The sequence below is a fragment of the Aedes albopictus genome, chromosome 3, assembly GCF_035046485.1.
Source record: "Aedes albopictus strain Foshan chromosome 3, AalbF5, whole genome shotgun sequence".
In the NCBI taxonomy this organism is placed as follows: Eukaryota; Metazoa; Arthropoda; class Insecta; order Diptera; family Culicidae; genus Aedes; species Aedes albopictus.
This window is the reverse complement of record NC_085138.1, coordinates 237,710,325-237,736,498: the sequence shown is the minus strand read 5'-3', so window position 1 is coordinate 237,736,498 and position 26,174 is coordinate 237,710,325. Positions and strand designations below refer to the sequence as shown.

The 26,174-nt window shown below is 41.4% G+C and overlaps 2 protein-coding genes across 2 annotated transcripts; one reads left to right on the top strand and one right to left on the bottom strand.

Moving 5' to 3' along the window:
* Positions 1–8,856: 8,856 nt before the first annotated feature.
* LOC109431303 (2-(3-amino-3-carboxypropyl)histidine synthase subunit 1) lies at positions 8,857–24,612 on the bottom strand. The gene is made up of 3 exons (XM_019707519.3): positions 24,089–24,612; positions 23,244–24,022; positions 8,857–9,287 (listed from the first exon to the last, which is right to left on the bottom strand). The coding sequence occupies exons 1-3, from the start codon at positions 24,327–24,329 to the stop codon at positions 8,952–8,954; spliced, it is 1,356 nt and encodes a 451-aa protein (XP_019563064.3). The 5' UTR covers positions 24,330–24,612; the 3' UTR covers positions 8,857–8,951.
* Positions 9,311–22,539, top strand: LOC109432004 (protein Cep78 homolog). Its single transcript, XM_029868418.2, has 4 exons — positions 9,311–10,066; positions 10,135–10,316; positions 20,884–21,629; positions 21,778–22,539. The coding sequence occupies exons 1-4, from the start codon at positions 9,742–9,744 to the stop codon at positions 22,424–22,426; spliced, it is 1,902 nt and encodes a 633-aa protein (XP_029724278.2). The 5' UTR covers positions 9,311–9,741; the 3' UTR covers positions 22,427–22,539.
* Positions 24,613–26,174: the final 1,562 nt, after the last annotated feature.

Sequence of the window (26,174 nt, the reverse complement as noted above, 5' to 3'; positions counted from 1 at the left end):
CTCCATATTGATCGAGTAGGTTCTTAAACTCGTTCGAAGTAAAAGTACTTCCATTGTCGGAAATGACTACTTCGGGAACGGAGTTCCTGTAAAACCACTGATCTCTAAGGATTTTACACATTGCTGAGCTGTCCAGTTTCCTCACAGGGTGTATCATGACCCACTTCGAGAATAGATCGGCGATAACCAATATATGCTGGTTGCCTTTTCGACTTCGTGGGAGTGGTCCCACGAAATCCAACGAAATGATTTGCCACGGTCGAGTGGCCACGCGCATATTTCCCATTTCTGGAACAACCGGCACAGAAGGGGCTTTCACCTCTTTGCACGTTTGGCATGATTGAATATACTTGTGAATTTCAGGTCCCATCTTTGGCCAATAAAAACGCTTGCGAATACGGGCCAACGTTTTATCGTACCCTAAGTGGAAGCAGTCGTCGTGATTCTCCTTCAAAATCTCGGGAATTTCATCAGACTGGGGAACACGTTTCCACTCGAAACGACTGTCGAAAGGTTCATCTCTCGCAGTTACGAACTTGAACAGTTTTCCATTCTCCACCTTGAAATCTACATATTCGTCAGGCCTGTCCATCACTTTCTGCATGAGGGACGAGTGCCACGTTGCGGTAGAAGGGCCTTGGACCATAGCAATACTACGTGATAAAGCGTCAGGAATCACGTTGTCCCGACCTTTCCGGTGCACCACGGTCATGTTGTACTGTTGTAGATCCAAGCTCCATCTACTACAACGCGATCCTACCTTCCACTTCGTGTGTAAAATGTGGGTCAAGGCAGAGGAATCTGTAATTAAAGTAAAATGATAACCCTCTATGTAGCCCCTGAAAGCGTCAATGGCCAAAAGGGCGGCAAGGGCTTCTTTTTCGGCCGCGTGGTAATTTTTCTGAGGGGTGGTTAGTTTGTGGCTGAAGTATGAAATTACTCTCTCCCCATCTTGATGTTGCTGAGTCAGGATGCCAGCCACAGCCACATCGCTGGCATCAGTTTGGATTGTGAACTCCTTGTTGAAGTCTGGACTTCCTAAGATGGGTGCAGAAATAAGAAGCTCTTTGATCTCACAGAAAGACTTTTCTGCTTCCTCCGTCCAACGAATAACTTTCGTTTTCGTCTTGAGGAGATCTGTAAGACCAGCAGTGATGCCACTGAAATCGGGGATGAACCGACGATAATAGTTGGCCATCCCCAAGAACCTCCTAAGTTTCGTTACCGTCGTCGGCCTCTCGTACTCAACGATTGGCCGAATCTTTTCGGGATTGGTCCGGAGGCCATCCGTGTTCAAAAGATAACCCAAGAAAGGGATCTCGGGTACTCCAAACTTGGATTTCTCGAGATTGATACTCAAGTTAGCCTCAAGCAGTCTACGCGCAATCTCTCGAAGCAGCTGTACGTGTTGCTCGAATGTCTCCGTGACCACGACGATATCGTCGAGGTACACGAAGACATAAGGTTCCAATACACCATGGCCAAGTACTTTGTCCATTAGTCGGGCCAAAGTGGCCGGACTATTTACGAGGCCGAATGGCATACGGGTGTATTGGAACAACCCCTTGCCTTGCACACAGAACGCAGTATATTTTCTGGACAAAGGGTCCAGAGGAATCTGAAGAAATGCTTCCGAAAGATCGATGGTGGACAAATACCTAGCCTTCGGAAGCTGTCCGAGTATTCTGCAAGGGTGCGGCAAGGGGTATGCATCACGTACAGTGCGCTCGTTGATCTTGCGCGCATCCAGGCACAATCGGACCTTGTTGGGCTTTATGACAGGGACGCAATTGAGAGACCAATCTGAATTACTAGGTTCGATGATCCCGGTATCCAGTAGCCGTTGTAATTCTCCTGCGACCAAACCTTGGGTTTTAGGGGACATTACATAAGGGAATTGTCTCACCGGTGCTTTATGCTTCCATTCTTCTTGAATCTCAATTTTATGTACAGCGAGGGGAGTGACCGTTAAGTGTCCTGGGCGGGCAGGTAGGAAAAGTTGCTTGATTTGATCAAGAATTTGTCGCTCCTCGTCAGAGATGGAAGGGGCCGACAACGGTTGATTACTGGAAGATTCCATGTGTGAGGGTTCGATTATAGCGCATTGCTGGATGGTCGGTTGGATGTGGAATTTTCTCCAAAAATCCATTCCGCATATGCAGTCAATGGCTAGTTTCGGAACGACTAATGTAGGATTTACTTTCACCACACCGTTAAATGAAAATGGTAGATATATTTGGCCCAAAACATTCAACTGCTCTCCGCTTGCCGTTCGCAACACAATCGAGTCATGAATGGGTGATAGTTTTCGTGGTTTGATTTTAGAATAAATTGTGTCACTTATCAGAGTCAAATTGCTCCCACTGTCCAATAAGGCCTTAAATTTTACACCATGTAAGCTGACTGTCGTATATGGTCGATTATCATTGGGATACGGGTATGAGACGAGACACGTGGTGGGTTTGGGAGTATAAGTGTCAATGCTAGCCGGTTCAAAGAAGGTAGAAAGGGTTTGCTTCATACCGTACGCGATTAGTGGTGCAGCGAGCCGCGGTTTTCTCTCGCTGACATCTCGTTTTTTATACAGTACGGACAGTTGTTGGTTGGGTATCCTCTAAAGCCACAATTTTCACAGAGAACACCTCGGGGAAGCCTACACGCGTTAAAACGATGACCATACGCGCCGCACTTAAAGCAATGGTTGGGTGGTGGCGGGCAATGCGAATCGATTAGAGCTGTAAGAGTAGGGAGTCGATTCGGTTGATTTTTGAACGAATTCGCTGGGTGCTGCGCGCGCGACGTGTTGGGTGCGGAGGGGGCAGTTTCAGTTTGAGTAATAGGGGTTTTGTTTCGATTTCTATTGTTCGATTGAGACGATTGGGTTTGGATATTTGGTGGTTCTGCTTTCTTAGCTTTAGGTTTGGGTTCGCTCACAGTGACAGCATTGGTCTGTTTTTCTGTCCCGAAAACTTTATTGTACGCTGAGAAATTCAACGCGTCTACTTTTTGTCCTGCAGCCACGAGTGTATCTAAATCGTTGATAGGCAGGAATGTAAGTTGCTTTTTATAATCGATGCGAATGTTTTGCAACAATATTTGCATCTTCTCATAATCGGGAATTTGATTACTCATGGTGCGGAAGAGTCGCTCCATTTCGTAATAAAATTCATTAAATGATTCGTTACGCTGTTGCCGTCGCTGGTATATTTTCATTTTAATTAAAGGATCTAAGTCCGGATGCATGAAAGTGCGCTTAAGCTCCATTACTAAATGTTGCCAGTTTAATAGTCGCCCTGTAGTGCGCATGGTCATATACCATTTCAGTGCGTGGCCGGTAAAAAGATGGACGGCTGATTCAAAAAGCTCAGCCTCTGACACGTGTTCTGCCAAAGACAATGCTTGAACTACCTCCAGAAATTCGTTCAATTTCAGACCCTGATCTTCGCCATTATATTTTGTCAGTGTCCATCGAGAAACTGGCAAAGTTCGATGTGATGATTGGCCGGATAAAGAAGTTCTAGCTGGGTTTAATGCTGGAACAGAATTTACGGGCCAGGCCGTGGGGTTTGGTACAGCGTTATTGTTACCCACTGGCGGAATGCTTTGTGGAATTTTTTGAAACCAGCTTTGCGATGGTGGCGGTAAATTGTTGAAATAATTTGGGACGCTACTGTTGGGTTGAATTTGATTAAAGGTACTAATCTGAGAAGTGTATGCAGGATATGGGTTTGCTAAATTTGGGACGTCACTGTGAGGAACGGTATACGGTTTCGCGCTCGCGGTGTGATCTGTCACGATTCGATTTCCCCCCGCCCCCAGATGTGGTGCAAAAGTTGGAAGATTATTCTGCATACTATCGCCAACGGTCACTGTCTGCTTCGAAAATTCCCTTTGTTCATCACGCAAAGCCAACTCATCTTCGAGCCGTCGAATGCGTGCTTGAAGTGATAGAATTAAATTTCGATCATATGCACCGTCGGTTGGAGCATTGTTCAAAAAATCACCTAGCTCGCTTTGCACATCATCGAGCTGAGGCTGTGCGGGTTTGATCGCAAACAGATCTCCCAGCGGTAAAGCCGTTTCATTCTCTTCCTCAGCTGGTGCAGTAGACTGGGTGTAAAACCAATCTCGCAATAGGGTGACACACCTTACCAGTAAATCACGCAAACGTTGTGCAAGTTCAACAGTTGGATCACAATTTTTCACCATCTGGAATATTCTATGACTAAGATGTAGGAGCCTAGCTTTGCACTTGTCCTTTGAACTGATTACCCCTCGCCTCAAAATCTCACAAATTTGCTGATATTTATGGTCACACAACCCAATATCTTCAACCTTTTCTGCATCTAACGTAACATCTAAAACGTTCTGCTGTTCTTTCTCTGCCTTCAAGTTCAATCTAAGGCTTCTTCGCCTTTGGGAAAACGATGGATCATCGCGAATGACAATCAACCGTATTTCAATTTCAAAAAGTAGCTCATCTTCTAACAAATGATCCACGCGCATATGGTGGTACCACCCTAACATCATCTCAACGGCTTGATCGAAGGTGATTTTCGATTGCGCCATCGTACAGAGGAATCCACGCGGTCACCAAATTTATTATTCTAATTGAAACAAAGCGTTGAGAAAACGACGAAGAATTTGAAAAGTTGCCTAGGTTTGATCTATTGTATTAATTAACAAAGGATTCTAATTTGTCTTACACGTGGTTGACAAAACCAGTACGAGAATGTCTTATCATCACCCGAAAAGAAATTACTTTACACTATTGTTAACCATCAAATTCACCAATAAACCGCACTTCACTTATTACTTCTTAATTTAAACAACTTAGAACCTAAAGAAAGGGAAATATATACAAGATAAAGAAAAATTCAGAAATTTGGTTGGAAAAACTAATTCAATTGAGATTTTTACAAAAATTCAATTCCTCCCGGAGCACATTTAAAAAAATCTAATTCAAAGTAGATTTTTTTCTATTTTTATCGTTGGGCGCCAATTGATACGATTCTCTTTGATCCAGGTCTTTTTTTCTGCTCGGCCCCAGACGGGAACCTGCCAAAGCCCCAAGCGGCTGGTCTTTAGCCGACGGCTGCTTCCGGGGTGTGCACTCAAGGCCTCTTGTGGTGACCTGGATCTCAGGGTCGTTGAAATGGTGGTAGACTCACTTCCCACCTTTTGGCACCGGGCGGATAATCAAATTGCAGAAAGCGAATAAGGGAACGTGGTTAAATAAAAAAATGATCTAATTCAAATAAATTCAATACTGATACTTTAATTCAATGAAATTAAATAATGAAGCTTTTATTCGAGGGAGGTTTGTGAAAAGGGAAAAATTAGAACCGACACACCTTTTTACTCGGGTTTCCCGGTTTCCACGGGACTCGGGGTTGGGTAGACGCCGTGCTTCGACGCTCGCAGTAGGCTCGGTTTGGCGCGTGCCTGGTTCGTCCAATCTTGGATGGCTCACCAGCGTCGGAGACGTCCTCCTAATTGGCGTCGGGACGCTCGTTCGTTGGTTTCCTGCTCTCTTCACTGGTAGTCTGCACCCACTCGGTTCGCGGTCGACTCACACCCACGTGGCACAATCTTCAACGGTCGAACGGTCACTTTCACTGACGGGTTTCGTTCACCACACGGAAATTTGTTGGATGGTCGATCACACGAGAATTCTGTTACTATAGTGGGAATATAGGTAAAATCGCGGACTACAATATACTTGGGTAAATTCTGTTACCAAAAGAGAGCTGAACCAAATCTCAGGCGGGTTTTATTGCAGCTGATGTTCGTGGTTGAAATCAGCCTCCACATCAACGGGCAGTTTAACAACTAGATCAGCCGTTGAAAGATGGTCGTTTGGGGTTTGGGGTGTCAGGGGGTATTGCATGGAGTGGAATGATTTTGAATTCAAAATATAATAGGGTTGTAAAGGACATCTGACACCAAGGGAAAAGAGGCGGGAAAAAAAAGGAATTTTATAACTAAATTATTCAATCCATTTTTATTTAATTCAATATTCTATTTTAAATAACCACGAATTCATTTTCTATTTACAAAATATTTACAGTTTAATTATTTACAATATTGGAACCTAGATGACAGGTTACAATATTCTTCATTACACCAACAAAGGTAAAGCCTGTATCCGCCATAATCGGGACACAGAAGTACGTCAGTAGCTCTGTAATGAATCGGTAAAATTGGCCAAATAATTGACTGAGAACTCTTTGGTGTATGTTTATTATTTGTGCCAAATTTCATAAAAATCGATGCATTACTTTTAACTGTGGATGAAAAACAAACAGACGTGGTTTTAAGCATTTTGTACAATCATGACCAATTTTCATTCGCATAGTAGATGGTTCTTCTACGCTACAGTTCAAAGTTCTGTGATGATAATTATGAAATTTCGTTAGCAGTTATTTATGATACTTATAGAGACACATTCTTGCAAAATTTCATCAACTTTGACCAATTGGTTTGAAAGCTACTGGTGTTGATAGAGGTGAGTGTTAGTGAAAATTTTTCGTGTTTTTCATGTGCGATTTTTGCCAATTCATAACTTTTGAATTTCTCTGCCAATTTTCATGAAATTTTCACAGAAGCTAGTTTATTATGTGTATATTATGCCTGCAAAATTTGATGGTTATTGGTATAGTACTTTCAATAGTACAATGGAAACATTAAAGGGTGCTGACTAGTTGCTGTCTGAGAGGCTAAAATCACGTTCAGTCCCAAAACATGTTTCGACAATAAAATTGTTGATAGTGTATCGATTTTTGCCCATGGAACAAATGTAGATTGAGAGGTTTGTGTTCAAAATTTCAGCCGTTTCCTGTGCAAAATTCAAAAGTTAAAGCGCTGATAAGCAAAACTTGGGGCTGTACAAAATTCAATGGCGCACATTTTACTCTTTCGTTGCTACAACAAAAAGTACTGCACCGATTCACATGAAATTTTGTAGGTGATATGAACACATCTTAAGATGATATTAGGCAAAATTTGAGCAATTTTAATGTATCTATTGCAGAGTTACAGCTGTGTTTCTGTGTCCCGAATATTGCGGATACAGGCTTTAGCCATGAAAATGTTTGACACTTCTAAGGTCATTTTGACAGACCACACACATGCACGAAAAAGACGGATCTCATATTATACTTTATCGACCTTTTTGCCGTCCTTTTCATGCTCTCATATTACCTACATCTGTCAAAATGACCTGAGAATTGTCAGTCATTTTGAGGTTAGGTTCGTTGGTGTAATGAAAAATTGTGAGGCAAGGGAGTCGAGAAAATTTTTCCGACTGGAACGGGAATCGAACCCGCCGTCTCCGTATTGGCGATCCAGCCTTAACCACTAGACTAACTGGAGACCCTCTACTTACTAGTACATATTTACAACTTAAAAAAAGATGCCTTTTCGAGCTGATCCGCAGAAATTCCTTATATTTCAACGTTAAAGGATATTAATTGGCAAACCATCGTCTGCATTTCAAATAAACAACCCGCTTAATTAGTATGTCACAGCTTTCACCGCAAGGGTAAGGGCAATTTATTTGCACAGGCTAGCTAGAGAGTGCTGTGTTTGACCTGAAATGTAGCGCAGCGGTGTGAAGATTTGTGCTGAGCAGTAAGCAAGTATGCTTGTACCTTATCCCGCCAAAAATGGCTGCAAACTGAGCTTCGAGAAGTGTTTTTTTTTCGGTGAGACGCTAATTTGTTGCCCGTTTCGCAAATAATCTCAAATTCTTTGAATGTGACAGGGTGCGGTTCTGCTAATGGCTGGTAGCCAGCAAGATAATTGAGTTTTGTCTTTCTATATATGTACATAGCTGTTTGGTGTTGGTTTGCTTCACAATTTGCCGATGGTTGTTGCTGGTTAATATTCAATAGAGAGATCACAGTACTTTCATCCGATAATGCCCTGTTTGAATGCTGACTCTGCTACGCAATTCCGAAGAGTAAAGCATTGTTTCGAGGAATGTTCTTACGTTCTCTTGCTACCGACTTATTAGAGCAACATTAACGGCGGCTACTATTCGAGCAACCCGCGCAGCGCTACCATTTTGACTTAACCACCCTTTTCCACACCGGTAGCAATCAAATTAGTCACCCTGATTCGTATCGGGAGGGTTGTCATATTCTTATTGCATTTTTAGCAGCGCAACTGTCGCCCTACCATAGCGCTACTATTTTGCGAACGCATCTAGCAGCGACCGGTAAAGTTTGCTGCAATGATGAAGGGCTACCAAACGGGGTATAGAAGCGCACCGTTAAAGGTGCTCTTGGCACGAAGGGACCAAGAAAAATTGTTACAAAAAACGTTTTCGTGCTGAAAACGTCAGATTGTGAATGCTCGGTATAATCCAATTTGTGAATGCTCGGTATAATTTGCTGGTAGCAAATCGTAATATGGTTTGAGACATTTTCTTTATGATTTTTTTTTATTTATGATAAATTATAAAAACCATACATACCTACATATTGCGCGGTAGATGGGTTAGATGAAGATTTTAATTTTGCGTCGTTTTCTCAACGTTCGGACACTTTTTCGCAGATTAAGAGGTGACAACAGATGACGACCGATCAGAAGCAAAATCAAACATATGGACTAGCTGCTCGAGTGAATTCTTGGCTTCTCAGACTGCTGTGTAAATTACGGATTTTATGTGCCCCATTCAAGATACAAATTTTGTGTGCTACCGTTGCTGATGGCTACATACCGAAAATATTTTTGGATGGCAACCAAAATTTAGCGAACACGGCGAACGGCGATGATGATGAGTATCGCTGAAAGGTTTAAACCGGACGTAAATCATATGGCAGTGATATATAGGTAGATATAGCAAAAATGTGCAAGATGCAACAAATGGCGATTGCATTCATTCATCTATTTATCCACACATATTGAGATAAAATGGGCGGCGATGCCGCTGTCTAGAAGCCAAATCATAAGCCCAGTTTCTTTTCCCGGTTTTTCTCCTCCGTGCACCGGCCGCAGCATCCGCCATCCAAGGAATTCTCGCAAATGTCCAACGGCTTGTGGTTGGGCGTCCATTCTCCCAGACTTTTGTTGGCATAGAAATCCATCGGGTAGACTTCCTCCTTTGCTGCCGGTGCCGAAGTAATGCCGTTTGTCGTGTGCGCTTGGTGTCCGTTGGAGATTTTATTGTCATCGGGTAGTTTCCACTCTGCGTCACCCAGCGCCACCGACAGTTCGTACGGTGTAAGAAGTGGTTTCGGGAATGCAGTGCCCCAGTCGATGGAAAGGCGCGGACATGCCACCTGGAAATGAATGCGATGAGATTTTTAGTGTGTTTTCTTAGATGGAGTAAGGTGTGTCCCACAATATCCCAAAAGGAGGATAACGTGCTTCTGGAGCCGGCCTCCTGATATACATGTGCATGTACCTGTTACTTAATATGTAGGTATTTTGCTTCAAGGCAGCATACGACTATATCAACAAGTGAGAAAGAAAAAAATGACATACGCTAAGTGTCTTCGACAGACCAACGGAGTTTTAGGAATCGTCCATCGTGGACCACTTGTACGAGGCACGTGGTTTATGTACGAGATTTATGTAACAAGGTAAGCCATGCCATCCAAAACAGCATACTTTTGCTGGTCACGTCATCGGACTGTCACTGCTCGTATTTTTATTCCTACACTTTAGTTTCAAATAACTAAAAAAAAATAGTTTAAATTTTATTTTGATACATTTTCAACACTTCGATCGAAAATGGCTCCCGAGAGCCTCATACCGCAGAACCCATCAAGCTGCAATCTAAATGGCAACGGGAGCACCAACCGCCGCATGAAGAACTTCCATCGTCGCTATCTGACGCTGTGTCGGGCAAAGAACTTCCAACCGCTGGCCGAGCTGGTGGGCAATGGCGGGGGAGGAGCCGGCGTTCGTAAGCTTAAAGGGAACCATTCCTGGCAAACGGTCGACTTCTACGGTGACCGGTTCAAGGAAACCGACTGGCAACTGATCGCCGATGCACTCGGCGAGGACTCCTCACTGGAGGAATTGGCCATCCGTCTTCGGAAGGCCCTGAATGATGGTAGGTTGGGATTGAACGAGGATGTGGCACTGTCTGTATGTAACAATTTTGCTATGTATTGATCTTAGTAATCGAAAATGGGTACCAACGAATGGACGGAGCGGCGGATCGACCCGTCATTCTATTCAAACGGCTTTTCACTAGACTCATGGATGGCTTGGAGAGTTTTCTAGCAAGCAATCAAGTCATCAAGAAGCTCGTGCTGGAAGCTTTGCCCATTCAAGGGTTTCACATGGCCACCTTCGTTAAAGTAAGTAACTCTTTTCTATTATAAAAGTTCTGTTCAATGAAGTAGGTTGAACATTGTTGAAGTTGTTGCATCCTGCTCTTACCTATTCGTCAACAAATGGGTAAGAGCAGGATGCAGCAACTTCAGCAATGTTCAATCTACTTCAATGAACAGGAATAATACAAATAATGTTTCCAGAGATCAAACACTTACAACTATATATTAGATTTTTCCCTATTGACCACGTTTCTGACCACATTGAAATATTCAACGTGTTTGTGCAATATTTGTTTCCTCTCTTGTCTTCAATTTTATCTAATTTTTCCCTCGTTGCAAGCACACCACGTTGACCAAATTTTGGCAAACTCGTAGTGTTCTTTGCGCACTTACACAGTTATCAATTGAAGGGCTTCCTTTGCCTGCCATTGCTTGCATTTGTACATTGTGAGGCGAGTACAATGATACACTTATGCCCAGAGAGTGGAGAAAATCTTCCCGACCAGAACGGGAATCGAACCCGCCATCTCCGGATTAGCGATCCATAGCTTTAACCACTAGGCTAACTGGGGACCAAATTTCAAGGTTTGGAATTGACTGAGTTATAGCAAAAAGTGCTCAAAATACCGGCTGCTATTGGTACATGCTCCAGAAAGTCAGGAACCAATGCAATGGACCAAGGAAGCAAACCTTTCTAGCGTTCACCGCATGTAAACAATGGCGCCACCGTATATAAACACTAGCAATGTGACAGCTATGGAGTTATGTCAAACACACAAGACTACGGTGGCGCTGTCTATATTCGTTCTATAGCGACCGTTTTAGTTATTTTACTGGATCCATTCGTGGAAGAGGAAGCTGCACACTACTGTTCTACTCCTATTCCTATTCCTATTCCCATATAACATGGGACAATTGGGCGTAGAACGGAAGCACTGCTGTACACTCAGGCAAATAAATCTAAGATTATGGTGAAGATATGACGAAGCCACACCTCAAATTTTCAAGAGCACAGATCTGAAGAACCAAATGACGGTTTGCGTTGAAACGTTAATCGATTGGTTACCCGCTGGTGGTGACCAAACGATCAACTTTTCAGCGCCATCCGTCGTTTGGTTTTTCAGATTTGTGCTCTTGAAAATTTGAGGTGTGGCTTCGTCATATCTTTACCTTATCATAAGGTCTAACTTATGAAATGGCCTTTAAACAATTCATAACGGCTAGAACGATTTTCATAAGGTCGGTCTATGACGTAGAATTTTATACACATTTAGCAACACATTCTTTATTTTTTTTTTTAATTTTATATACACATTTAGCAACACAATATTCTTGGTGGGGCTGGCTCACCTACACTTCCGGTCCGCTTTAGTGCTTTATGCATCATTGTGGCCAGGTGTTGTTCTAGTTTTTCCAACTGTATTGTAAAGCATGAGCGGTAATCCTTGGCATGGCATTCTTGTGTAAATTGGGGTACTCGAAATGTTGATCGATCACCGATTATTGCTGGCAGATGCAGTGGAAAGTTTGTCTTAATACGTATCAATCGTCTCTGACAAACGAGAAAAACTGACCTCACTGATTACCTGTCTCTGAGCCAAATTTGGTATAGTCTTCAGTCTCCGATTAATCGCTTCATGTTTGATGGAGGTTTTTAATCCAATGGGTTACATAGCCGCTATCAGAATGAAGAGAGTAATGTTCCGCGTAATAGGGTCTGGGACCATTTGGGCAGGAGCACCTATTTTGGGCACTTGCTGCTGTAACTCAGTCAATTTTGAACCGATTGGCTTGATTTTTGAGACACGATCAGCTAGGCACAGTAGCTAGTCATGTTTCAAAATTCAAGTCAATCGGTTTGAAATTGACTGAGTTATAGCAGCAAGTGCCCAAAATAGGTGCTCCTGCCCAAATGGTCCCAAACCCTATATCACAAATCAAAAGAGGTACGATACATTACGTGGAGCGGATATACTGAATTGGGTACTAGACCAAGTCCCTGCTGGGTGGCGCTAAATAGGTGAGCCATAGACAATAGAATCGTCAATGTCGTAGGGCATAGTATGTGACTATTGTCGAAACAACTCTATTTTTGGTCATTGTCCAACCAAAATCATAAGCGGCGTCCACTTACACTAAGCGCATAACTATGGTAGGGTCAAGATTAGGATGAAATCATTGGTAAAATATAATAACACTTTTTAGTTTGTGTAGTTAGTTGAACTAGAGTTAACTTATTATTGAGACATTTTATGTAGGTTTATTCTGGATTACAATACATTAGCTGCCATTTAACTGAATTATTTTGTAACAGTAAACAACATTATTCCTTCTTGATAAAAGATGTATGTATTAACAAATGCATTTCAATGTGGACATAGAATTGTCAAACTATACATCTGATCAGATATTTTTTTCCGGTATTAAATTTGGGGTGGAGAGTTAAACACTTACGGAAAATAGTTTTTTGCAATTCCTCATCGTAATAGGCTGTTTTACCTCACGCAAATCTGACAGGAAAAGGCCTACTTTCCCACACCAAATTAACAGTGCTGTAATGGTTCATTACAGCACTGATTTGCGTTGCGTAATGAATCATTACAGCACTGTTTTCAGTTTTAGTCAACTTTTTGATGCTTTCTGAACGCAGTTTTGAAAAATTGTGACAACTGCACAGTATAATCTGTTATGATCAGATTTTCTTAAACATGGCTATGAACATACGTGTGCAGTTTGATGAAAAAGTTTTGGTCAAAACTATCCTCAAGGGTAATTTGTGAAATTGCAAAAAACGTTGTACGCAACTCGGTGCAGAACTCGATTTTTCCAGCACTCGTTGTAATTATCCAACTCGGCAAGCCTCGTTGGATAAATGTACGACTCGTGCTGTAAAAATCCTCATTCTGCACCTTGTTGCGTAAACTACTATTTCAATGTCAAAAAAACATCACATGAACACAGCTACCAATGAACCAAACCTTCTCTACTGTCTTCTCATTTTGCCGCTTCCTATCCTCAATTGAACTTATCTGACACTCTTTAGGACTGTCTGTGGAAGATCCGGGTTTCTATTTCTGTGCAGGACTTGTTAAAACGGGATGCCTGATATGTACTGCGGACAAATGGGCTGGAAGCACTGAGCAATCACTATTACTGTCGTACTAATCATATCAAATGCATGCTTTTCTACTTCCATCCCGAGCGTCGCCAATCGGCAAAGAGGACATGACGAAAAAACGCGAGCTGGCCCTAACAAAAACTAGAAAGGCGATGAAAATGGTCACCGATGCAACGATATGGAAACAAAATAGATGAGAAATTATCGACCAAATCAAAATCTATGAACATATCGCTAATGTTCTTTATCATTCTTTCTTTTTCTCGTTTCAGCAACATAATCGAAACCTCTCTACTATCTCTTCATTTCTGCCTCTTCCCATCCTATTCCCACATCTTCTTATATCCTCTACCCCATCTATTTAATGTATCTGACACTTGTTGGGACTGGTAACGCCAGCGCCTGTCTGTAGAAGATCCCGGTGTGCTAATTCGGTGTAGGACATGTTAACGGGGGAGGCTTAGTAGGTCCACATCTGCCTACAAGCAGATGGGCTGACAGTTGTCGGCCTGGGTGTGGACTGAGCAATTTATTTATTTATTTCGTCAATCATTGTAGACTACAAGCTTAATGTATAAATTTACAGATATTGATACTTATATAACATTTTATGTGTCATTAGATCTACCATTTAGGACTTTCCTTAGCAGTGGTCTTGACATAGTTAAATCGATTATTTCGCAGTATTTGTTCTAGATATTCATTAATGAGCTCATTGATCCGTTTATTGCATATGAAGTTCGTAGCGATTTGAGCTGAAATATGTTACGTGATCTTAAAGAGCGAAATGGAGCATAAAAATTTAGGCTCGCTAATGAATCTTCCTATTGAGTGCGTTGTGAGATGAGATCGTTTATAAAAGCTATACATGCAATTTCCCTTCTTTTCTTAAGAGTTTCTAAATTGATAAGCATGCACCGGGACTCATACGACGGAAGAGGATAGGATGCCCATCCTAGTTTTCTAAGAGCAAAGAGTAAAAATTGTTTTTGTACAGATTCAATACGATTTGAATGAACATCTTGATATGGAGACCAAACAACGCTACAATATTCTAGTATTGATCTCACATATGACACATATAGAGTCTTTATTGTGTAAGGATCTATGAAATGATAGCGGAATCTTTTAATAAAGCCAAGCATACTTTGAGATTTATGAATAACTGAATTGTAATGATCAACAAAGGAAAGCTTAGAGTCTAGTAATACACCTAAATCTCTTACTTTGGTTTGTCTTACCACTTGTTCATTGCCCAGCAAGCAGTTGAAATTGGATGGCTCACGCTTCCTTGTAAAGGATATTATGTAACACTTTTTGACATTTATATCAAGCAGACTTTTTAGCAGGCATTGCATTACTCATCTGAGCCAAGAGATCATCTTTGTCTGAGGAATAATGATATCCTTAATCAAAGAGTGCATTGGAAAGATTGCATCTTTCCATCTTTGGATGATCTTGGCATCAGTTGGGACAAAAGTTTCAACCATACCGAAAGAGAGTGAATAGAGGCATATTCCATTCTTTTTCGGTAGTGTGCTTTCAATGGTAGTTGGTCATAATGAGGTTATTTGTCAGGCTATGCCCCGTAGGGTATGTGGGCCTAGTGGGACTATTTCCATTCATTCTTCATTAAATCATAAAGTCTGGAACACGATTGATTTGACAACATTGTGGACACTTTGACCTTTCCCTCGGGGAGCCCGGGAATATCCGGTTTGTGGGACTAGCTTATTTACCAGAATGAGGGCGGACGTTTCCAACGTATTTGGTTCGTTCGAATCCGTAACCCATTTGATTTACGTTCGAAAGTGGATTCTATCGTAAACAAGAATGGGGGTGAATATGTATGAATATTCAAAACAGAAGCAGATGAAGAGTTAAAAGAATTCATGTAACATTTTTGGTCGGTCATGACCCCAACGGAATGAGAAATAACTCCGGTGAACGCGTGGGTGAAATGTTTTCATATGGTGGTCCTTGGAAAATTAGACAAATCTGGAGGGAATGTCATTGCCTTCAAAAGAATCGATTGGAAAATGCCTATTTTCACAGTTCCTTCTAGATTCGAAATCCTTCAAAATAGACACTGGGAATATTTGTATTGTACCGTGATTTTTAAAGAATCGAGCAGAATCATGTAGGACCTCAGACCTGCCTCGGAATGCTCCATCCGATTTCTATTCGAAATGTGAGATTATTAGTGATACAGATTTTATTAAAATTGCTTATGCCACATTTATTTTATAATATCATTTACAGGGCATTTTGATTGCAGAGTCCACCAACGTCAGCTGATTTGAATAAGTGAATGGGATATTCCTGCAGGAGGAGAGGATTATGATCCATTGGAACGCGGCAAACAGTTCATTCTTCATAGACTGAAGCTGTAAAATATAATTGAGGTTGTCCTGGGAATTCTTACTTCAAAAGAAAGGGTTGACTTACTGTAGGATCGACATAAAAATCCGATTCAACCAACATTACATTTACTTAATCGTCGAGTTTTATTTTCGTATCAGGCCGAATCCATCTGCTGAAAAACAACGCTGAAAGAACTGTTGTTAACGTTCCCTGTTGTTGTTCCCTGGCTACTAAGTTTAAAGATTGAATATCTGAGCGAAAGAGCATAAGATTATGATTTAAAGATCGATCCAAGAGCACTGAGATCGTATCCCACTTTTTGATCCTTATCTTTGCTCAGATGATCGAAAGATGAGATCAATTGCAATGCCTGCTTTTTAGACACCAATTATGAAAAACATTAACCTCGCGTTGAAATTCTACTAAATCTGCCTTGTTCAATAGTTCCATATATAACTTCATATCGTCAGCATAAATCAGAACTCTTAGTCGTTTTAATATGAGAGTTACATCATTAACAAATAAAATGAAAAGTAAAGGCCCTAAATGAGAGCCTTGTGGAACACCAGATGTAGCATTGACGTGATTAGATATCATTCCTTTAAACTGAACTGACTGTATTCTGTTTGATAAATATGATTCAATCCATGTCAGAAGTTCACTTGAAAATCCCGCGCATTGTAGTTTGAAAAGCAATAGTTTGATGTCAACCCTATCGAATGCTTTGGTAAAATCAGTGTATAACGCCTCGACATAGTTTCCACGGTCCATAGCAGCAAAAGTGAAATTCACGAACTCAAGCAAATTAGTAGTTGTGGATCTAGATTTAAAGAAGCCATGCTGACTATTTGTAATACCATTTTTGACCTGATTAAATATTTTTTTATTTACAATGGCTTCGAATAGTTTTGGAATGCATGAGATAATTGCAATTCCACGATAATTTTTGATTTCGGAACGCTTACCGGATTTAAAGATTGGTATTAAAAACGATTGCTTCCATTGCGATGGAAATACACCACTAGCAAGAGAGTTGTTGAAAAGCCAAAACAAGGGCTTAACGAAAGAGGTAGCGAGCTTCTTCAATTACAATTACAATTTAGCAACACAATATTCTCAAGCGTCGATAGCCGCGTGGGTTGGGCACGAACTCAGTGATCTCGACGTTCATGGATCGATTCCAGTCTGCATCATTTTATGATTTTTCTTCTTTTTTCATAACTTGTGTAATTAGGTCATGTTAAGCATGTTCAATTTTCATAAGGAACTAGCTATACCCGGCAAACTTTGTCTTGCCTACTGCGTTTTTTGACGTTTCAAGTCCCTTGTCAAGTCCAAGTCCCCGTTCAAAATGCACGAAACCCCGATTTTCAAAAAAATCTCCATTTTTCAACGTTTTTTTGTCACATAAACCTTCCTTGGGTGAAAACTAACAGAACAAAACTCAAACGACCCAAATCGGACCATCCGTTCGCAAGTTATGCGCGGTCCCACGTATGCCACTGCATTTTTATATATATAGATAGATTCTTATGGCATCCATACTTTACAGTTATGGCTAAATTGCATAAGGTATTTTGATGAATTTCGGTAGTTTACTTCGCTGAGTGTACGATAATATTTTGAGCAGAAAATTATGTTTATACGCATATGTAATCCGAAAGGCGCTTCCATACATATACGTCAGAGTTTGTTTCTAGGCATTGCAAAGGAGGTGAACCATTCAGAGAAATCTGGGCTTACCTAGATAAATCCTCAAAGAAACTACTGCACAATCCCTGGAAGGACTCCTAAAGGAATCCCTAAGTGTACACCAAGGGAAATCTTTGAAGGAATCTCTGAAGGATCTCCTGCAAGAATCCCTGAAAAAGATTTTCTTTAGGAATCCCTGAAAAAGTATATCAAGAAATCGAGAAATCCCTGCAGGATTTTTTGGAGAAATCCCTGAAGGAGCTGCCAGAGAAATCTCTGAAAGGATTCCTGGAGAAATCTCTGAAGGAATTTGAGAAAAAAATCCTGAAGGAGTTGATGGAAAAATTCTAGATGGAGTTCCTGGAGAAATATCTCCAGCAATTCCAGGAAAACCCCTCATTGATTTCCAAGAAAACTCTCCTGGAGGAATACTAGAAATACAATAAGCAAAACAAATGTTGAATACAAATTTGAATACAACAAAATTGAATACAAATAAGCAAAACAAAGATTTTGCTTCATGATGATGTATTTGATCTAAATTTGTGGCATATAGCCTTAAGGATTTTGATACGGAAAAACGTTTTTAAACCAAAAAAAACCGTTCGTAACTTACCAGGAATGTTAACAAAGCATGCATACGAGGAGTGGAATTGAGATTAGAAAAAAAAAATAGTTAGGAACTAGCCTCATAAGTAATATCTGCCCAAGCGGGGTAAAAGCGACCACCTCACACGGGGTAAGACGGCCACCCCCAGTTCATAGAACAATATAGCTGCAACCCAATTTAATGAAAATTGTTAATTTAAATATGCCATTTCCCATAAATATACTCATGTTTGCGTGGTTTGTGCTGCACATAACCAGAAACAACATTTTTGTGATAATAATGGGTGTTTGAGTATCCATATTTATAGTTACCCAATAAAAATAATAAATGGCAACCCTTGGACCTCTATGTTTACCAATTTCCCATGTGAAGGACTTAAGGGAGTCATATCTTACTTTTACGTATGGAATTCAAACATTTTTTATCACTATTATTTAAAAAAATCGTGATGGTCCTCTTTACCTCTCTGGTGGGCCGTCTTACCCCGTTGTCAAAAATTTAAGTGCTTTTTAAACACATTTTCAAAAGGCTCAAAATTATAAAAATTTCATCATCATGAATTGAAAGATAATTTTCTTGCTTGCCTAATACTTTGAAAAAATGATGTGCTGTGTTTCTCGTATCATTGGAAGCCCATGCATGACATGTTCAAAACTAGTGTCTATCATTGGGGATAGCGCCAGTGCTGTAGGTGGCTACCAACATAGGTGTTATCGCAGTAAAGGTTGTTGTCTTCAATTGGTATTTGACCATAATTATTTCAACTATACATTTTACATAATATTTCTTGGAGATAGCATAGGCACAGTTGTCAACATAGACAGCATTTTGGGCTATGTTATTTCCAACAAGTAATAGCAAGGATATAAACATTCCTGGTGCTTCAGGTTTCGCGGGTAAAGATTTATTCTGATAGCTTCATATACTTCACATGACTGAGGGTAGACAGACATGACTAATACATCTACGGGAGGGAAAATGCAAAATTTTGATTAAAACTACTTAGGCACAATGTAAAAACTAGTGTTAAATTGGGCAACATAGCCTATTCCGTCTAAACATTGGTCTTGGTAGAGATGAAATTTGAATAACGGGTTCAGCCTTGACAATCAAGCTGTCACGCAGCTCCAACTGAAAACCCTTAAAAAAAAAAAATAAAATAAAAAAAAAACCTCATAAGGTTAACCCAACTACTATCTACTTGTTTCAATAGTTGAACTATTGATAAACAATCAAAAACCTATTGATGTACAACCAAAATCTTTTTCATTGATTTCGAAAAATTTAGCCAATTTGCAATAACTTTTGTTCTACCACTTTTTTCGGAAACGCTTTTTTGGCATAGATATAGCCGTTCAAAGTCGTGGGAAGGAAAGGGTTAAAAATAGTAAATTATTACAATTAAAGTTATTAAAATAATTAATTGAGAAAAGTGACTACAGCGCCATTGGAGTTCTAGTGTATTTCTATTATGAAAATAGAGAGTGAGAGAGATGCGGATACAAAATGCATAAACATTAGTAATACGGTTTCTGAGTGTAGATTGCTATGAGAAATGGTCTCCACTTCTCTCATGTGAACTTGCCTTCGAACAGCGATTAACGAAAATTGTCTTTGACGTAGAGCCATCTGGACTGCACTGGACACTGAAACGACTTCTAAAAGGGCCTGTCCATAAACTACGTAGACTCTTAGGGGGGAGGGGGGAGTCTGACCAAAGTCTACGCTCCATACATATTTCGAAAATTTTGTATGGACAAAAGTCTACAAGGGGAGAGGGGGGGGGGGGGGGGTCTGAGAATGTTTGTAAATGTAGACAAACAACCTGATCCGACTCCTCAACATAATCGGGCCAAGGTTCAATTTGAGAATTGTTGGGCTTAATTGTATAATGCAGACATTTGGAGGCTAATGCCCGCTCACTTGACCCAACTTTCCATCTTAACCATATCACATCATGTAGAATTTTGTGACCCAAAAATGACGACGAAAGATGACCAGTTTTCATTGTCCACGTGTTTTTTTGTCAGCCAGCCAGCGTGAACTCAGATTTGAATTTCTCTTGAGCCTCCATTCCATTACCACTGCACCCAACTGCCCCCACTCGCAAAACAGTCCCATATGAATAGGGAACCCAGCAAACATGGGACTGTTATGCGAGTGGCGGCAGCCAAGGTTGGACATAAATCTACCTAGAAATCTTTCCGTCAAAAGACAAAACAACATTCATTGGGCACAGGCAACTATGATCGTTGCCCAGGAAAATATTCCTCGATGCGGGTTTGAATTTTCCAGGAATCAAAATTTTTCTTGCAACGCGTAATATTTGAATCGAACTTGACTGTTTTCTCATGAGTTGTTATGTATTCCAAACTTCAGTCAAACTGGAGCCTCAATATTGCAATAACGGTTGAGCATGCTGTAATGATATTTATGTACCTTCATACAACAACATTAGTGGTCTAATAACGCGCTCAGCATAGTTCTATCATGCCGCTCAAAGTGTTGCCACGCATAATGCTTGCATGCCCGGTTATCTGGCTCTACTGTAAATGCAATCAGAGACTAGTCAGACTTAGACGTGAGTGATCCTACATATGAAGGGTTCCGTTTAACCATTGGTCTTTGTAGAGATGCAATTTAAATATTTAACGAGTTCAGCCTTGACAAACAAGCTGTCACGCTGCAGCTCCAACTTAAAACTCACAAAAAAATAAGTTCAATTTAGTATACTAAATTACGTAATTCATCTGGAGTGATTTGTGCTTCCTACTTCGGATCTTTTCAAACGAATGTTTCATCAACAGGGCCTACAGCAAAACGGATCCCTAGTCGAGCTAAGTTTAGCCAGGAGTTGCATTCGTGACGAAGGCTGCGAAGCCATTTGCAGTGTGGTGATGCATTTGCCCAATCTTGAATCGCTGAACGTGTCCGGATGCCAGCTAACGGCCAGAGGATGTCATGCCTTAGCCGATCTTGTAAAATATCAGAAAATCAAACGGTTTGCCCAAAGCTGGCAATATTCACTTCGATACGGTGAAGTCGATACGGAGAAGATGCAGGGATTGAGGATTTTGGCTCTTAGCTCGAACCCATGCGTTGGCGATGAAGGACTGAATGAGCTGACGGAAGTTCTGAAGGATGACGAGTGGATCCGGCAAGTACAGTTTCGGAACTGCGGCTTGACAGATACTGGGGCCAAATTTATAGTTGATTGCTTAAATGTTAACAAAACCATCAAGAAGTTTGATATACGAAGCAACTCGGGTATCTCGAATGAAGCGCTTCACGAAATACTCATTAAACTAGGTGAAGAGGTGGAATCATCCGACAGCAGTCAATCGGTACCGGAAACCTTCACGAACGGACAGATCAAGGTGAAAGCTGCCGAGCAAGTCAAGTGTTTGCAGCAACAGTTGGCCGTAGAACGTCACAGAAGTACTCAAATGCAGTTGCTAGTCGAGCAGCTACAACAGCAGCTGTTCCTTCAGAAGGAGGAATATTCTACGCATTTGACTACGCTTAAGCAGGAATGTAACGCGATCATCAATCAGTGAGTATTTTTGCAATTAAATTAATTACATACTTTTGCATCTAAATATTACTTTTGATCAATATTTACACCAACAAGTATAACATAAGCCATTACTTTTCGAAAGGTTCAATGTCTTTCTCGACCATTCTTTTTCTCTTCACACCAGGCGCGATGAACTGCTCAATAAAGTGCAGCGGTTGGAAAAGGTAAGGCCAAAAAGCAAGAAAGTAAAGCTACGCAAGAGCAAGAGCGTTGCGCTGCCTTCGGATTTGTTCAAACGTTCCACGGATGGTCGTGCCAATCCAAGTACCAAATCAGAAATGACTCTCCGCTGGGTACATGGCGACCGTAATTCATCGCTCACCCAAGGAGGTACCACCATGCGGCCTCAGAGGGTGGAACGTGACATCGGCGACAGCGGCCACAACTCGCAGATAAATGAGATTCAAATGGCGAAAATGTTGGCACGGAAGGGGCTTTCGGAAGACGGTTTTGGAGACATCGGAGTTGGATGCTCGAACGTAAGCGTGAGGAAAACCCAACATGGAAAACGTACTCATTTCAATGATATTACTGAATTCAGCGAAGACGAATATTTTTCCCATGTCAGTGATGCCGCTGATCATCAGTTGGGTGATGGCTTAGCCAGTGGAAGTTCAGCTGCCCTCGATGAAGAGGAAGACGACGAGGACGATATTGGAAGTTCTTTATCCGGAGCCGATCTATTGAAATTGATTGTTAAGCAAAAGTCCACTGAGCGTGTGCACGACACACAGTCTTTATTTATGAGCGTTTTCAGCGGCGATGGGAATTGAAACACCCTTCGCAAGACTATAGAAAATAATTTATTTTTAAGAGTGTGTGAGATTAGATATTGATAGCCATAATATAAAATTGATTGTGAAATCTTCTTGATTCAACACTTTACTCTAAATCAGTGATTCCTCAACCTTTTGGAGCTATCGCATCCTTTACGGCGATGACATAGTGCCGCTTCAAAGTGAGAGTGAAAGTGCGCGTCCATAGGATTTTCGTGAATTTGCTATTGTTGATATTCTTCTTTGCGGCTTCGCACACGCGCACTCCCACTCTCACGCGTAACTATAACGGCGCCCTTAGACTGATGAGACTATTGTTTAGCCCCGTCTAAGTACAATTTTATATTTAGAAATAGTTATGTACTTAATTGTTGATACATAATGGTCCACTGCACGAATTTCTGCTGGCCTGCTTACTCCCACACGAAATTTGACGTTTGAGAGGTGTCGGCACCGCTCAAACGTCAAATTTTCTGTGGGAGTGAGCAGGCCAGCGTAAATTCGTGCAGTGGACCATATAAAACAGTCCTAGGGCACTGCATGAAATTATCTCCATCTCTTTTACTCTTACAGAAGTTTTGTAAACAACAAGGCCAAGAAACGTCAAAATCCCATACAAAATCAAAACAATGCAGTGCACCTCCATCCAAGCCGTAAATTAGGTTTCAGTATCAAGTCAAGAGAGCTTTCCTGTCACGGAAAGATTCTTGTTTTGTAACATGAATAAAAACGACTGATATAAAAAATAGCAGTAGGCGTAGGTAAGTAGTTTTATCCAAGGCAGTGCTAATAAACAATGAATAAAAGGACTCACCTGCACAAACGCATCGACGTCCTTGAAGAGTTCCAGCTTTGTTGGGAATATCTCCGACAGTAGAATGATAACCGCTTGTCGATTGTGCTGCTTCAATCGTTTCTGCAAATGATCCATCACCTTGGTAGACCCCTGTCGACCCAGAGTCCCCAAAATCAGCCCGAACTTTTTCGCTCCTCTGCTGGCATCGATGGCCTTCTTCCGGTTGCGTCGCATTTCCGCGTGGTCGTAGTGCTCCCGGGTGAACTTCTTCTCGTAGGGATCGTACTTGTAGGCTTTCAGCGAAGGATTGGAAATCATGGCCGCTTCCAGGTGAAACCGGCCGTCTCCCAAGTAGATCAATATCCGTTCATCCGGTATCCGGGGAGCCGTACATCCGAGGATTTCTCCAGGGCTCAAGGGCTTACTCTGCGGAATCAATACGTCATATTCGGCCTCCCTTAGCTCCTTGGCAGCTGAATGAAGCGTGGCCACAAACTGAATCGTACTGACCAGTGCCAGTTTACGTTGGTTGGGAAAGTTTAACTTCACACTTTCAATGAAGTGCAGGGCATCTATTTTGATATCTACAAATACGTACAGCACTTTTATGCCGGCCGTTTGGTCCACGGGAATGAGGCAGCTATGTCCGTAGTGCACCAGCAGATCTGCTCCGAGAGCTTTGGCAGTGAAATCATCTACGCAGCATGCCCCATATGTGACGTCGCCCATGACTATCGTGTCTGCTTCGGTGAATTTTTCAATGATGTCACTTATCACCAGGGAAAACATCAAAAGCCCTAAAAAGTAGAATTGAAACAATTAACCGGTTTGAATAAAATCGTCATAAACTCAATACAACTCACCCTCCGGTAGCTGCAGCGCAACCCGTTTGGCCTTCATCTCCTGAATGCGCCATATCGTTTTGTGAATCTCAAAGTTGTAATTCGTGGGAAGAACACTGATCGCCGCATTCAGCTCCGGATCGTTAAGCAGAGATTGTGGAATTTTGTTAATCACTCGTGTGGCTCCCTTGAACACCTTTCGCACGGGTTTGGCCTTGACGATTTTCACGTCGGAGGGTTGTTCAACTGCCACCGCTGCCATGGTGCCGCCGTTCGTTGCTGTCCGTCGTGTCTCTGTTGTTGTCCAACTTCCTCCAGTGGAGAACCAGGAACCGCCTGTTGTCAACAACTTCTCCTGCTGCTTCGGAAGGTCACCTCGGACAAGGAAAAACACTTTTTTCACTCAGGTAACTGTGGGAGGAGTTGCAAGTTTGTCTTCTCTGCAGTCTAGAGTGTGAACTGGTGAGTGAGGTGGATGACTCCAAACCGTCGCAATCCAGCGAAAGGCAGCATGGATTACGTGACAAACTGCACACGAGCTATGACGATCGCGAAAGAAACTGCAAAGGAAATTTGTACCAAAACAAAACAACAGATGAGCGTCGAGAGAGGGAAGCGAAAAGACAACAAGAGAGAACCGAAGGAGGTACTAGACTCGCACGGTGGGATATAGATATTATTAAATGGTTAAAATAGTGCAAATTTGGAGGAGTACTAGACTTTTAATACCCGGTCAACCATTTCACAAACTTCGTTAAAGCTCTTTACCAAAATATACAGATTAATGTCGACTACTATTAACTGCACACTTAATTTTGAATATCGTATTGTGGTAGGTAACCGTCACTTAAATTTGCAAAGGCGTCTTACCGCCACAAAAATCGTTAGCAAACTCTACACTGAACCAATACATTATCACGTAACCGGCTGACAACTGATACGCTCGCGCCCCTTAACGAAGAGCAGTCAGAAATTGGATGATGCTCATACGGTCTGATTCAATATCGAGTGACGACACCGAATGCGCATCATTCGATTTCAGTAAGAAGTTCAAAAAGGAATTCAGAAGTAAATCTTCTTGGTTTCTAATGCAAGCAATTTGTAAAAGGAATGAATGGATGTTGCATATTGGGCGCTATGAATACGATTTGAAGCTCGATTTTTTTTCTTTAATAGATTTGAATAAAATAAATTGAAAATAGTTTCGTTTGTCATTGCTTTAATTTTATTTTAATAATCATTTAGAATACTTTCCCAAATATAATGTAAAATAAATTTAAAACAAACATTTCATCGATGTAATTAATTGGTATTAACCGTTCGTTCACTGTTCGCCATACATTAAGCTGCAAGCTCCAGCCGGCCTTCCGTTGTTCCGTGGTTTGCTCTGTCCGCATAATGATGACGTCTCGAGCCGACGTTGACCGGACATACTTGCAAAGGCGGGGATTTCTCCAAAAACTTCCCGCTGCCGTCGCCTTCAGTGACACGAAGTGTGAAGAAATATGAGTTTTCTATTCATTGTGGATGTATACTTTATTACTTACATGACGATGGAATGAACTTACTCTTGCAAAACTTGCTTAAACATGCAATAAAATTGGAAATGAAACTCCGCAAAAATAATTCTTTAACCAAATATGGCTGCTGCAAGATTGAATTCCAAAATGAGCCTCTAAAATCCATGGAATTGCAAGTTGATCGGACGTCTTCGGTATCGATCGATCTTCATAAGCGACGCATACTTGCATCGGATGATTTGCGTTGTGGGGCGCGCGCGATGCAAACGTAGTACAGTTTTTGGATGATGCTCGTTTGATTGACTGTTGGATGGCAACCGCCAATCTAACATAGCAACATAGATTAAACATATCGTAGTAGGCTAGACTAATTTTGAATAAAATTTTCTTTACTTCCACTGTAACACTAACCGAAACCAGACGTGTTTTACTGGCTCTGCCAATTCAATAGGTTATCGGCCCAGTACGGAAGTAGTTGATTTTTGCTTTTTCAAGAAGTCCTCAAGAAGTCATCAAGATGTCGGAAGAGAAGCTCTGGCTGTTCGACGGAAGCAATTTCGGGAATTGGAAGTTCCGGATCGAAGTCC

Bases quoted from the DNA above. Each gene is read 5' to 3' on its own strand.
- LOC109432004 (XM_029868418.2), top strand. From the start codon at position 9,742: ATGGCTCCCGAGAGCCTCATACCGCAGAACCCATCAAGCTGCAATCTA. The intron at 10,067-10,134 runs GTAGGTTGGGAT...TATTGATCTTAG, and splicing joins TCGGAAGGCCCTGAATGATG to TAATCGAAAATGGGTACCAA. The intron at 21,630-21,777 runs GTGAGTATTTTT...TCTTCACACCAG, and splicing joins TGTAACGCGATCATCAATCA to GCGCGATGAACTGCTCAATA.
- LOC109431303 (XM_019707519.3), bottom strand. From the start codon at position 24,329: ATGGCAGCGGTGGCAGTTGAACAACCCTCCGACGTGAAAATCGTCAAG. The intron at 24,023-24,088 runs GTGAGTTGTATT...TCTACTTTTTAG, and splicing joins TGCGCTGCAGCTACCGGAGG to GGCTTTTGATGTTTTCCCTG. The intron at 9,288-23,243 runs GTGAGTCCTTTT...ATTCATTTCCAG, and splicing joins ACGTCGATGCGTTTGTGCAG to GTGGCATGTCCGCGCCTTTC.